The sequence below is a fragment of the Olea europaea genome, chromosome 13 (assembly GCF_002742605.1).
Source record: "Olea europaea var. sylvestris chromosome 13, O_europaea_v1, whole genome shotgun sequence".
Classification (NCBI taxonomy): Eukaryota; Viridiplantae; Streptophyta; class Magnoliopsida; order Lamiales; family Oleaceae; genus Olea; species Olea europaea.
In genome coordinates, this window is record NC_036249.1 from 4,340,014 (window position 1) to 4,355,100 (window position 15,087).

Genomic DNA, 15,087 nt, shown 5'->3' on the forward strand with positions numbered 1-15,087 from the left:
GGGGGGGGGGGGGGGGTAAGAAAAGTGAAAAACAAGAAAGAAATTTAAACCTTAGTTGGCACATATTTTTTCAAGTGAAAAATGATCTTTTTTGGAATGGAAGGCGGGGAAAAGTTGTGGGTACCATAGAATGTGTGGTTGAGCCCTTGCTTGAGCTCCATTATCAAAACACTCATTTTTTTCTCAAACTCATTTTTAACTACACATCCTTCCAATAAAATAATTTTACAGGAAAACATAAAACTTTTCTCTACTTTTTAACAACATATTCTTCAGAAATGACTATTATAAAATATATTTTTCCCCTAAAATGGGGATCAAACAGAGCTTGAAAATGATTTTTGAAAAAAATAATTTTAGAAAAATCTATGCCAAACAACTCTTTAGATGTATAACAACATCAAACTCACAATTTTGAAATAAATCAATCATAATATAATCTGAAGTAAAAACCTGGAGATTTTAGTTGAATCTCATACTACAACATATGACGACAAACTAAGCCTTGTTCCCAAAAAATTTAGGATTGGCTACATAAATCTTACTTACCACTCCTATTGATTGTGTATTCGGATTATATCATGAGATTTGACAAAGTTTTATGCTAAAGTCAGCCTCCCACTAACCCTCCTTTACTGGGGCTAGGGACTGCTATGAAATAGGCAGAGTTAATTGGAATATTTATCTCCACTGCGAAGATTTTAGGCTTTCAACTTGACCTAGAGCTCTCAAATACTTAATAATACAAAAATGAATAAATTGGACAAATGAAGAAAATAAAAGGAGGTATTGTGAAATTTGTATGTTCTAATATGAATTTGGCGGATGGGAAGTGGGGCATAGGGGGGAAATTATGGTTGTTGATGTTGTTTTAGAATGTGGGGAGGCCGGTTCAGGTTCTTGCTTCATTTTGTTTATATGCTTAATGTTTCAGAGTTACTATTAATCTATCCAAGGGTTATCAAAAACTGCCAAGATCAAATAATTTTTCTCACCTTACCTAGACACGTGTAACTTACAGTTTATTATGCATATATTATTTTACCCAACCAGTATTCAACTTAAGTTCAAATCTTGGGAAGCGACAGAAATTCGTGAGGGGTCAGGCTCTCCCACAGTGGAAAGTAATAAGTTAATTGCTTGGGCATAGAGGTCAGGTCGTTACATGTTGATTGGTCAATTTTCCATGTTGAATATAAACCTCTTTTTGTGAAACTGATTTAAATTATGTACTTTTTGGTGGTTGACCACAATAGTGTGTTTACATGTTACCTCAGAAGTTCTGTATTCTCCTTTTTCTTTAGTCAAGTATTCTTCTCCATAACATGAATATTTGTTTAATTTTGGGTTCTAATATCTGAGGCTCTTTTTAAGGTGTGGACACTGCAAGAAACTTGCTCCCGAGTGGAAGAAGGCAGCTAATAATCTCAAGGGCAAGGTGAAGTTTGGTCAAGTAGACTGCGATGCAGAAAAAGTAAGTTTCAGGGTAATATTTACTTCTGATATTGTTACAAATTAAATTGTTTCTATGCCATATTCAATATATTTAGTCCTGGCTAAATGCTAAGCTGACTTCTTTTATATGCATTTCTCTAAAATGGTGGGATGATAAGCTTTGCTTTGTTTTACACGTTGAACGTAAAACTTTCAACTAGTTTAATATCCCTTCACAAAGTTCAAATTAGAAAGTACATCAGCCTTTTTCAAAAAATACAAACTGATGACATTGAACTAATAATGATTCAAGGCTGACATATGACTCTCAGACACTTGAAATGTAATGTAAGGTATCTTAATTTTCAAATTCAGGACGTTTTTGAATTGTACAGAATTTTGGAGAAAAGGCAAATGTGTTGCACATTTCTTTTACTAGAACCATTTTTTAAATAATATTTGGTGTTGCACAAATTGTTGTGAGAGATTTGCTGGCCTTCTTAATAGTGCAGCATCCTTGTACTTACTGGTCAAACAGTGAAAGCACAAAGTTGTGGGTTTTTTGGTGGATATGAATTTCGGTGGCTAAATATATCTAAGAGAGAGATCTCCACATGACACAAGATATTCGTGATGCACTCCCTATCATTTAATCTTCATCTGGACATGTAAATCAAAACACTGAAGAAAGAGCACACATGATAACTAGCTAAGATAGGAAGTGATTCTTTCTTGCTTAGGTACATGAACTTTTAGTTGTGAACTGCTTCCAATTTTGAGAATTTTGTGCAAGGTATAGTAGGTTACCGTTCAGACCAAATCTCATTTAGCTTTATTACCTGATAAGTTAAAATATTGATGTTGAATATTGTATCAAAGGTCGTAAAATAAAAAGATATTGAGATGTACCGATGGAGATATCATTTGATAGAATTGTTTGGAATTTGTGAAATTTGTCAAACATTAAATGATGTGCAATTAATGTATTTTTACGTACTTGTATCTCAATAGATGATGATAATATATGCAAGAGACTACTTTTAAAAAGTGCACATGAGATAGTAATTTGAATAACTTATGAGAAGGAATAAAAAATCTACAACCCTTCACTATGTCTTTGTGAGGGAAAAATAAAAAAGGGAAAAGAAAGAGTGATAATTACAAATGATTTTGCTTCTATTGCCTTCATAGTTATAATGCCAGAGCAGGTATTGGAGTTTGTTAAATACTGAAAATGCATACCTTTATCACAAATTATCAACATATTAACAAACATGCTGATAGCATATTAAAAATTTGGGTAAATTGATAGCTGGATCATAAGCTGGATATTTGGTTTGTTCCTATGGTTCTGTATTGAGCTCATGTTTCTAACAATTTCAAGTTGTCAGTCTCTAATGAGCAGGTTTAATGTGCAAGGATTTCCAACGATCTTGGTTTTTGGTGCCGACAAAGACCATCCATTCCCCTACGAAGGCGCAAGATCAGCCTCCAGTATTGAGTCGTTTGCCTTGGAGCAGCTTGAAACAAATGTTACCCCACCTGAAGTGACTGAGTTGACTAGCCCTGTAAGATCTACCCCCACCCTTAAAAAATGAAAGTGGAAAAACTTCTTTTCTATCCAACATGAGTTGTCAGTACAAAACTTGCAACACACTGTTCTTGTAGGATATTTTGGATGAGAAGTGCGGTTCAGCAGTCATCTGTTTTGTTGCCTTCCTCCCTGACATTTTGGACTCCAAGGCAGAGGGCAGGAATAAGTACCTCGAACTTCTGTTATCAGTTGCAGAGAAATTCAAGAGGAGCCCTTACAGGTTAGGAGACTAGTCTTAATACTTGAATTTCTCAATATCCCTAAAAGCAGGAAAAGCTTAACTGCACAACCCCTTCCCAAAAAAGCGAAAGTTGGAATTAAAACTTTGGTTTTACAGTTATGTTTGGGTGGCTGCGGATAATCAGCCAGATCTTGAGAAGCATCTTGGAGTTGGTGGCTACGGTTATCCTGCTTTGGTAGCACTAAATCTGAAGAAAAAGTTATATGCTCCACTTAAGAGTGCATTTGAGCGCGATCAGATTATGTAAGTTGTTTTTCTCTTTGTATTGTCAGTTACATGAAATTGAGGTCATGTAAGCACAACCATATTCCATTGGTTTTCTCAGAGAATTTGTGAAAGAAGCTGGACTCGGTGGAAAAGGTAATCTGCCTATGGCGGGCACCCCTGTTATTACAAAGACTGAACCCTGGGATGGTAAAGACGGACAAATCATTGAAGAAGATGAGTTCTCGCTTGAAGAACTTATGGGGGATGACACTGGCAGCAAGAATGAACTATAGTTCATATTCTAATTTAGAGAATTAGAATTGAGTTTAAAGAAGTTCTGGTGAACAAGCCTTTACTTTAATTGCCAACATTTTGATATGATCCAATGTGTCCCTTTCCTTAAAAAGAAATTTCCACTGCCTCGTGGTGGCCATTTATTTGTCACACTTCATTTTCAGTTAGTTACTTCCCTGTATATCGATCTTCACTTCTTGTTTCATTTGGGATACGTAGTGTAAACTCTTTCAATGAAAGGTTCAAACCTCATAAACACGTTGCATTTCAAAATTATGAATACTGGACAAACAGATAATTAGCAGATAGTCGTGTAATCTACTGCCTTTTTGTGAGGCACTGGGATGAACATTTTCAATTTACCACCGGACAACCCCAAAACAACTCGGGGCCAAGAGGAAAAAATTTCCGAATTGAAAAGAAAATTTGATGGGAGTTTAAATTTCACGTTGGTCTTTATCCTATCTTGTCCATATAAAAACCTATAATGATGACTCTACGATAAACATGAAGGTAGGATCATTTTATAGATGAATAATGCTACTTGTATATAAGATTTACATACAGATTGTTTTTTTTTATTTTTTTGGTTAAAGAAATTCTGATCCAATCATATTTCACCGCATATATATATATATATATATTTTTTTTTTTCTTTTTTTCTTTTTTTTTTTTTTTTTATGTAGCACAAACATTTGATGGATAACATCCCAATGGGATAAAACTACACAGGTCATAAGCTCCATCACTTGCCAACGTTAACACACATGGGCTAAAAAGGGGCCAATTTTGCACGTAACATGTTCCAATGTACAAGTGAAACCAGAAACTCGAAAAACTAATCTCTTTCATGGTCATAATGATTTTGTGCCAAAGGAAGCATAATCCTAAGACTTTTGAAAACATTTGGAAATTTGCCCACCTATCTACTGTTGGAAAAAATTGAGCGAGCAGTTCACTTTTGGCTCAATTTTCGATGGGACCCGTTGGTCCAATGTGGAATATCAAAGTTGATATGTGTTCTCTTTCGCGAGAACATCGATTTCATGTATTTATTTGCCAAAAATAAAGTTCGGCTGAATAAGAAATTAGAGCTCAATGTTGGTCATTGGAAGTTGATTTTGTGGGGAAAAAATACATTTATCCCACATAGGAAAATCAAGGAAATTTAGACCACTTTATATATGGCTATACTTTGAAGTTGTGTAGTCATGTGTAGCATAGAGGCTCTTTCCACATGCGCGCGCAGGGGGTGCAAATCACGAACTGAAATGGCCTTCGGATCTTGAACTTGGGTGCGCACATGAATGTCGGGCCGAACAATGCAAAAATGGCCCCATCGGAGAGCCCACGTTTTGCCAATTTTTTTTTTTACTTTCTCTAATGACTTTTGAGTTTCTAAACTGAAAAAACTCCAATGGATACAATATTAATGGGAAGTAATGGGCAATATGCCTATAAAAAGACTCATTCTCCAGTAATCTAACACACTCGAAAATCTCATCTACATTCATGTGTACACAGTTTCTTCTTTTCTGCATTCCCTGTCCAGTAAGGTCTTGTGGTGATATTGTTCAGATACTATATCAGTTCGCTAGAGTAGGACTGCGGTGCTCGGATTCTGCTTATTACCGTTGTATCCTGGGAGACAGCCGCTCGAACTGAACCTCCAGCACCTACGGTGAGAGGGCGAAACTTTCTTAAGGAAACTGTGCACGCACAGGCCTCAGTTTGAAATCTGTTGCAGTTTGTGTTTTCTTTCTATAGATTATTTTCGCATTACTATTTAATTCATGAAGTTTGTAGTTCCATAGTGTGCAGCTTCCAGATTCATTGTTTATAGTTTTAGCCTACAGCTAACTTATATTTCTGATTTTGTGTTGCTAATTTTTTTTTTCAATTGTTGGAAAATTCTGAAACAGAATTTTTCTTGATAAATTGAAATCATTTGCCTTGTAGTTATTAATTTCAATAGTCGGCTATTGCAATTGAATAAAAGTTATACAATTGGTATCATCCACTAGCGACCTGTTTTCGTACAAGTTTAAGACAGTTGCTGAATTCGGCAAACAATAGTCGTTTTTTTTTGTTTCATTGAATTGTAGTTTCTTGGAACTAATATTTGGTTTGTTTTCAGAAATGGCAACTGAATCGAACAACATGGATGTGACCCAAAATGTTCCCGCTGGAAATCAGGTTGTGGGTTCTAATGTGGCTCAAGGGCCAAGCTCTATTGTGGCTCAAATTGTGGCTAGAATGCCAAGTCATGTTGTGAGCCAAACTGGTCAAAATGTAACTGTTCCAGTTAATCATGGAAAAAAATCGGAGAAATTCAATGGCTTGAATTTCAAAAGGTGGCAGCAGAAAATGCTTTTTTACTTGATCACCTTGAATCTTGCGAGATTCTTGACTGAAACTGCTCCAAAGCTTAATGAGGGCGAGGGAGATGTGCAAGCATTAAGTGCTCTTGATGCTTGGAAGCATTCGGACTTTCTGTGCCGAAATTATATCATGAATAGCCTAGCAGATGCGCTGTACAATGTGTATAGCACCATGAAAACTGCTGAGGAATTGTGGGAGTCCTTGGACCAGAAATACAAAACTGAGGATGCCGGGGCTAAAAAGTTTATAGTCGATAAATTTTTAGACTATAAGATGGTGGACTCCAAAACTGCTATCAGTCAAGTGCAAGAACTCCAAATGATCCTTCACGAAATTCATGCCGAAGGAATGATGTTGAGTGAAACTTTTCAAGTGGCTGCAATTATAGAAAAATTTCCCCCCACGTGGAAAGATTTCAAGAACTATTTGAAACATAAACGAAAGGAAATGAACGTCGAAGAAGACAACAAGAGTTCCGAGAAGAATTGGTTCAATCTTGTTGTGGCCAAAGCCAATGTTGTGGAGCTTGGTCAAAGTAGTAAGAACTACAAAAATAAGTCTGGGTCATCCGGTGGCAAAAGAACCAAGCAAGGACCGAAAGGTGGAATTGTCAAAAAGAAATTCCAAAGGGAAATGCTTCAATTGTGACAAAGTGGGTCACAAGTCTTCGGAGTGCAGATTACCGAAGAAGAAGAAAGAAGCGAACATGGTTGACTACATGGTACAAGATGTGTCGGAGCTAAATCTCGCAGCAGTCATTTTTGAAGTAAACATGGTGGGTTCAAACCCTAAAGAGTGGTGGATTGACATCGGTGCTACAAGACATGTGTGCTCTGATAAAGAGATATTTGATATGTTCAAAGCTGTTGAGAACGGGGAGAAATTGTTTATGGAAAATTCAGCAACTTCTGAAATCAAGGGTCAAAGAAAAGTGGTTCTGAAGATGACATCAGGAAAGGAGCTGACTCTCAACAATGTGCTTTATGTACCGAAAATTCGCAAGAATTTAGTGTTCGGGTCGCTTTTGAATAAGCACGGTTTCCGCATTGTTTTTGAGTCAGACAAAGTCATTCTGTCAAAAAGTGGAATGTTTGTCGGAAAATGTTATGTTTTCGACGGTATGTTTAAACTCAATGTAATGGTTGTGAAACCAAAAATAAATAAAGCAAGTTCTTCTGCTTATTAGCTTGAGTCTTCCAATGTGTGGCATGGTAGATTAGGATACGTTAACTATGATACTTTACAAAGACTAGTTAACTCTAACTGCATACCTAAGTTCGATAACGATTCAAACATAAGTGTGAAACTTGTGTTGAAACATAATTGACAAGGTTATCGTTTAAATCAGTTGAACGGAACACAGAACCACTAGATTTAGTTCACAGTGACGTGTGTGATCTAGAACTTGTACAAACAAGAGGTGGCAACAAGTATTTTATTACTTTTGTCGACGATAGCACAAAATACTACTATGTATATTTGCTTAAAAGTAAGGATGAAGCTATAGAGAAATTTATTCTCTATAAGAATGAAGTTGAGAATCAACTTAATAAGAAAATTAAGGTGCTGCGAAGTGATCGAGGTGATGAGTATAAAGCACCATTTGTTGGATTCTGTGCACAACACAGAATCATACATGAAACCGCCACCCCTTATTCATCGCAACAAAATGGTGTTGCTGAACAGAAAAATCGTACCTTAAAAGAGATGATGAATGCAATGCTCGTAAGTTCTGGGTTACCTCAGAACATGTGGGGGGAAGCAATGTTATCAGCAAATTACCTTTTAAATAAGGTGCCTCGAAAGAAATCGGAAAAGACCCCTTATGAGTTATAGAAAGGAAGAATGTCTACCTATAAACACTTGCGAGTGTGGGGGTGTCTTGCTAAAGTGGTTGTTCCACCACCAAAGAAGGTAAGGATAGGCTCGAAAACTATAGACTGTGTCTTCATTGGCTGCACACATAATAGCAGTGTGTATCGCTTTCTTGTGTATGATTCAAAAATTCCAGACATACACAAAAACACGATAATGGAATCAAGAAATGCTACATTCTTTGAAGAAATATTTCCATACAGATCCAAAGAGGAAGCAAGCTCCTCTAAACGAACATATGAGACAATGACTGAAAATAGTCAGAACGAAAAATTAGAAGAGGAGATTGAGGTGTGACGCAGCAAACGGGAAATGACAGAAAAATCTTATGGTCCTGATTTTCTGACCTATATGTTAGAAAGTGAACCTCAAAGTTATCAAGAAGCAATGAATTCCTTAGAAGGACCTCAACAGAAAGAAGCCATTGAAAGTGAAATAGATTTCATACTGCAAAATCATACATGAGAGCTAGTGGATCTTCCTCCAGGAAGCAAACCATTAGGCTACAAATGGATTTTCAAAAGGAAAATGAAAGCAAACGGAACTATCGAGAAGTATAAGGCCAGATTAGTAATTAAAGGCTACAAACAATGGGAAGGCCTTGATTACATTGATACGTATTCTCCAGTGACTAAAATAACATCTATTAGGATGATACTTGCAATTGCCGCTTTGCTAAATCTTGAAGTACATCAAATGGATGTTAAAACTGTCTTTCTAAATGGAGATCTAGAAGAAGAAATTTACATGGAACAACCTGAGGGGTTTTCATCACCAGGACAGGAAAAGAAAATCTGTAAACTGGTGAAATCACTATATGGCTTGAAATAAGCACCAAAATAATGGCATGAAAAATTTGACAATGTCATGATTGAGAGTGGATTTAAAATCAATGAATGTGACAAATGTGTTTACGTCAAAGACACTAAAGATGGATATGTTATCTTATGTCTTTACGTTGACGACATGCTTATTGTTGGTAGGGACAATAAGATGATTGAATCCACTAAAAATATGTTAAACTTGAGATTTGACATGAAATATATGGGTTAGCTGATGTTATACTTGGAGTGAAAATTTCAAGAACATCAAACGGGCTTGTTCTAAGTCAGTCACATTATGTGAACAAAATTTTAGGAAAATTCCATAAGGATGATACTGACTTGGCTAGAATACCAATAGATACGAGTCAACATCTGTCTAAAAACAGAGGAGAAAGTATCTCTCAAGTAGAATACTCGAGAGTTATCGGAAGTCTAATTTACTTAATGAGTTGTATTATACCAGACATAGCCTACACAGTCAGTAAACTGAGTAGATACACGAGTAATCCAGGAGCGATCACTGAAAAGGAATTGTAAGAGTACTTAGGTACTTAAGATATACTCGTGACTATGGACTACATTATACTAGATATCCAGCAGTCATTGAAGGATATAGTAATGCTAATTGGATATCTAAAAGACTTAAAATCCACCAGTAGATATGTGTTCACATTGGGTGGTGCTGCCATATCATGGAAATCCTCCAAGCAAACGGTTATAGCTAGATCTACGATGGAATCTGAGTTTATAGCTCTAGATAAATGTGGTGAAGAGGCTGAATGGTTGCGCAACTTCTTAGAGGATATTCCAAGATGGTCAAAACCTGTGCCAGCAATTCGCATATATTGTGACAGTCAATCGGCAATAGGAAAGGTACAGAGTAACATATATAATGGTAAGTCTAGACATATACGTCGTAGACACAATACTGTAAGACAACTACTCTCAACTGGAGTTATCACTATTAACTATATAAGGTCAAAAGATAATATTGCGGATTCGCTAACCAAAGGGTTAAATAGAGAGTTAGTTATGAAATCATCAAAAGGAATGAGACTTAAGCCCTTGAAAGAATAAGTCATTAGAAAGAAAAACCCAACCTAGTTGACTGGAGATCCTAAGATCTAGGTTCAATGGGAAAATCTAACTGTAAAGACTTGATAAAATTACTGTGAGGGTATTACCTCCTATCCATTCCTATGATATAACATTGATGCATGTAAGGTTGAAGGTTAAGCAATAGGCTTTTAATGATTCTTATGCGTTGTAAATCGAGCCAAGTAATGCGGGTTACTTGTAATAAGAAATCACCTATGTGAGAGAGAAGTGGGGTCGCTTCTAAGAGAATTGTGTAGGGCTCAATTCTTAAGAACTCTCACAGAACCAAGCATATGTTCATGGCCAAAACGAACATAACAATGAGAACTGGATTGTGTTAGGAAGAATCATGTGTGAGGTATATCACTGTTCACACAAACGGCAGAACAGTTCAAGGACATCGCGTCTACTAGTTAGCCAGTAAAGTAAATATTCTTTCACAAGGGAAGGTTCAAAGGGTAACACCTACCTATCCTATGCACGATTCAACCGCTGAACTTTATCACCAAGTCTTGTGTCTCACGTTTCGTGTCTCTCCCAATTTTCATTCATGTGGGGGATTGTTGGAAAAAATTGAGTGAGCAGCTCACTTTTGGCACAATTTTCGATGGGACCCGTTGGTCCAATGTGGAATATCAAAATTGATATGTGTTCTCCTCTGCGAGAACATCGATTTCATGTATTTATTTGCCAAAAATGAAACTCGGGTGAATGAGAAATTGGAGCTCAAGGTTGGTAATTGGAAGTTGGTTTTGTGGGAAAAAATGCATTTATCCCACATAGGAAAACCAAGGAAATTTAAACCACTTTATATATGACTATGCTTTGGAGTTGTGTAGTCATGTGTAGCATAGAGGCTCTCTCCACGTGCGCGCGCAGGGGGTGCAAATCACGAACCGAAATGGCATTCGAACTTTGAATTTGGGTGCGAGCGCGACCTGTGTACACGAATGTCGGACCGAACAAGGCAAAAATGGCCCTATCGGAAAGCCCACATTTTGCCAATTTTTTTTTGCTTTCTCCAATGACTTTTGAGTTTCTAAACTGAAAAAACTCCAATGGACTCCCAATGGTCACAATATTAATGGGAAGTAACTCCATTGGACTCCCAATGGTCACAATATTAATGGGCAATATGCCTATAAAAAGGCTCATTTTCCAGCAATCTAATACACTCGAAAATCTCATCTACATTCCTGCATACACAGTTTCTTCTTTTCTGCATGCCCTATCTAGTAAGGTCTTGTGGTGATATTGTTCAAATACTAGATCAGTTCGTTGGAGTAAGACCATGGTGCTCGGATTCAGCTTATTACTGTTGTATCCTGGGAGACAGCCGCTCGAACTGAACCTCCAGCACCTACGGTGAGGGGGCGAAACTGTTTTAAGGAAAATGTGCACGCATAGGCCTCGATTTGAAATTTGCTGTAGTTTGTGTTTTCTTTCTATAGATTATTTTCGCATTACTATTTAATTAATGCAGTTTGTAGTTTCATAGTGTGCAGCTTCCAGATTCATCGTTTACAGTTTTAGCCTACAGTTAACTTATTTTTCTGATTTTGTGTTGCTAAATTTTTTTTTTCAGCCGTTGGAAAATTCTGAAATGGAATTTTGCTTGATAAATTGAAATCGTTTGCCTTGTAGTTATTAATTTCAATAGTCGGCTATTGCAATTGAATAAAACTTATACAATTGGTTTCATCTACTAACGACTTTTTTCCTACATCTATTGTATGAGTAAATCTTTGGTGGGGGCAGTTAGTACACAGTAGAACGTAAGGATTAGAGAAGTATTGGCCTATTAAATGTATGTCCTAGTTTTCTCTCTTGCTAAAGCTCCATTTAACTGCTCAGACTGACTTTCGAATGTAATTGAAGGAGCTCTTGACTATTCTCAAGTCCACAATGTCGACTTTGTTAAACATCAATAGATTTGACAAACCATTCTCATGGTCATGGCATGTGTAGAAAATAATAAAATAAAACATACCTCCAATAGTTGGTAAAGCTTAATTAGAAACCATGGGAGATCAATGAGAAATTCCTGCAAATGAGATTCAAATTTACATAAGGTGGCTAGGGTTCTTTGAATCCTTTTCTTCTATCATTGTCACACTATTCACCAAAAAAGGAGCACATATATACATATAACATTTGAAATCCTTTTTCTTGGTGGCCACAAGCCCAATGGGTAGGCTTGAGCAAGATAGAAGAATGGACCTAAGGACCTAAAGCATGGTAAGTGGTGTAATGTCCATCCAATAAATGGGCCAAATGTCAATTGTCATTACATTATGTTAGCCAACAAAATTGATCCAACATTCTCCCACTTGAACTACATAATCTTAATACAAATGCTTTCATAGCACCATACATAACCAAAACTAATCACACATAACCAAAACACCAATAGGATGCATAGGATATATATAATTAGGAATTACTAATCCAGAAACATGATACTACCATTAATATCATCATTTTGTCACTTATCAAATCACAAAGATACATAGTATCATAAAACAGTGACATACATCTATAATATGCATGAATTACACAAAAAAATCAAGCAATCCTCATAAAACATACAAAGAATAGCAAACTCCCACTAAAACAAAGAAAATTAGACCCCAACAATTCCATGCTGGAGACGTGTTCTTGAAATACACATATAGGTAAGCCTTTAATTAGTGGGTCAACCAACATGTTGTTCGTAGGCGTGTGCTCAAATGGTAATGAGGGACTCTACAACTTTTTCTTTGACAAAATAGAACTTGATATCAATATGTTTGGAGCGAAAAGTACTCCTAGTGTTGCGAGAGAAAGATACGGCTGTGGAATTGTCACAATATAATTTCAGCGGTCTCGAAATAGATTCCATGACTCCTAATGTTGAAATGAATTTCCGTAGCCACATTGCATGAAAAGTAGCCTCATAACACGCCACATACTCTGCTTTCATGGTCGAAGAAGTTGTAAGTGTCCGTTTAACACTTTTCTACGAAACAACTTTTCCTTCCATCATAAAGATGTACCCAAAAGTGGATTTCTTATCATCCACGCAACCTGCATAATCGGAATCATCGAAACCAACCACTTCAAGAGTGTCAGTACGCTGATATGTCAACATGAGATCCTTGGTACCTTGAAGATACCTCAAACCTTTCTTAGCCGCTTTCCAGTGACAAGGATCGTTCAAGTATCTACCAAACACAAAGGTAATATCAGGACGTGTGCATACTTGAATATACATCAGGCTGCCAACAACAGAAGCATAAGAGACCATTTTCATTTGATCTCTCTCAACATCATTTTGAGGACACTGTGTCTTGGAGAACTTATCACCCTTCACAATTGGAGTCTTCACAAAAGAACAAGACTGCATATTGTACCTCTTTAAGATACGATCAATGTAAGTATGTTGAGACAATTTGAGAACACCATTGGCACTATCACGAAGAATCTATATACCTAAGATATATGATGCTACACCAAGATCTTTCATGTCAAAATGGCCAAACAATAGTTGTTTTGTCCCAAACAATAAGTCAGTGTCATTGGTAGCGAGCAATATATCGTCAACATACAAAACCAGAAATATGTACTTGCTCCCACCGACCTTCATGTATATACATTGATCAACAATGTTTTCCTTGAAGCCATTAGCGGTGACAATTTTATCGAACTTGAGATACCACTGCCTTGAAACTTGTTTCAACCCATAAATTGATTTTTGGAGCTTACAAACCATGTTTTTTTTTTCCAACTACCTCAAAACCAATAGATTGAATCATGTAGACATGTTCATTTAAATCTCCATTCAAGAAAGCCGTTCTTACATCCATTTGATGAAGTTCCAAGTCGAAATGTGCCACAATTGCCATAATGATTCGTAAAGAATATTTAGTCAAAACTGGAGAGAATGTTTCCTTGTAATCAATACCTTCTCGTTGGCTATAGCCCTTAGCCATATGGGTGTAAGTGGTCCGATTTTATCGATTTTTGACAAATTTTCAAACAAAACCGTTTAAACCGGTTTGAGAAAAACTCAAACTTAAACCAAACCATTTTGAACGGTTTGAAAAAAAATTCAAACCTAAACCTAATGGTTTGGTCCATTTTAAATCGTCGATTTCATCGTATTTTTTTTTGTCTACTTTTATGACATTAATTCATTGAATTCAATATATATTTATATTTTACTACTAAAACAATCTAAGCCCTTGTTTGAACCAAAATTTTGGGACAAAAAAAATGAAAATTTGGATCATTATCCTATAAGTCCAACCGCATCTGTTAACCTGTTATTTCATGCGTAGGACCCACCTTTCTCTCCAACGATCAATTTTCTCATTATGATAACATGAAAAATATGGCTCGAACAGGGGCTAAATATATCTAATATAAATTTAAATATCTACTAAATCAAAGTGAAATCACAATAAACTAAAACATAGTTTTTTTCATTTTTATTCACCTTTTTTAGGGTAATGACGTTATGATAACGTTACAATACAAGTCTACTAAACGAGATATAAGGCCCAAAAAATATAATGATATCCAAAAAGACCTCTTAATCATCATATCTGAAAAAATGTTACTAATTAGACAAAGAAAATAAACAACCACAATAATGAATCAGATATTTGTAATATCTTAACATAACAAATACACAAGCTTACGTTTGTACGTTGTTACGAAACGCATTTAATTTCAAATTCTTACCTCAGTTTGCTCAAAAAAAATATTGATTTGAAACTTTATTCATAGCAAATATTATCATCAAAGGCATAGGATCTCTTTGTCTCCGATTTGGTGTAATAGACTACAATTCAACTTTGAAGTGGCATAAAAAATCTGAAGAAGAAGTGTGTGTGGTGGCGGTGGCTCAAGACTGTGTTGGGTGTTGGTTGGAGTTCATCTGAATTCTAAATAGAAAATGGCTTTTGATAGATTATGTTAGTTTTGAAATTATTAGATATAAATTAGGATTATTAGGTAATAATAATATATATGTATTAGAAAATTAGAAATTGACAAAATACCCACAAATGGCAAACTATTGAATTTTACATATTTGGATGAATTTTCAAAAAACTCCTTATATATATATATATATATATATATATATATATATA

The 15,087-nt window shown here is 35.9% G+C and overlaps 2 protein-coding genes across 3 annotated transcripts in view; both read left to right on the plus strand.

The window, feature by feature from the left end:
• The window catches only part of LOC111407333 (protein disulfide isomerase-like 2-3), a 15,902-nt gene extending 4,055 nt beyond the window's left edge, over nt 1–11,847 (plus strand). Inside the window, exons 5-11 of one of the 2 annotated variants that reach the window (XM_023036750.1) lie at nt 1,375–1,474; nt 2,826–3,002; nt 3,103–3,248; nt 3,366–3,512; nt 3,595–3,772; nt 4,538–4,700; nt 11,680–11,847. In XM_023036750.1, coding sequence (XP_022892518.1) covers nt 1,375–1,474; nt 2,826–3,002; nt 3,103–3,248; nt 3,366–3,512; nt 3,595–3,769 — 745 coding nt within the window. In that variant the 3' untranslated portion in view covers nt 3,770–3,772; nt 4,538–4,700; nt 11,680–11,847. Of the gene's footprint in view, nt 1–1,374; nt 1,475–2,825; nt 3,003–3,102; nt 3,249–3,365; nt 3,513–3,594; nt 4,029–4,537; nt 4,701–11,679 lie in introns of those variants that run through there. The other variant, XM_023036751.1, reaches the window with a different exon arrangement.
• LOC111408334 lies at nt 5,188–11,201 on the plus strand. The gene is made up of 8 exons (XM_023038105.1): nt 5,188–5,247; nt 5,369–5,451; nt 5,876–6,074; nt 6,198–6,401; nt 8,496–8,714; nt 9,238–9,328; nt 9,441–9,565; nt 11,112–11,201. The coding sequence occupies exons 1-8, from the start codon at nt 5,188–5,190 to the stop codon at nt 11,199–11,201; spliced, it is 1,071 nt and encodes a 356-aa protein (XP_022893873.1).
• Nucleotides 11,848–15,087: the final 3,240 nt, after the last annotated feature.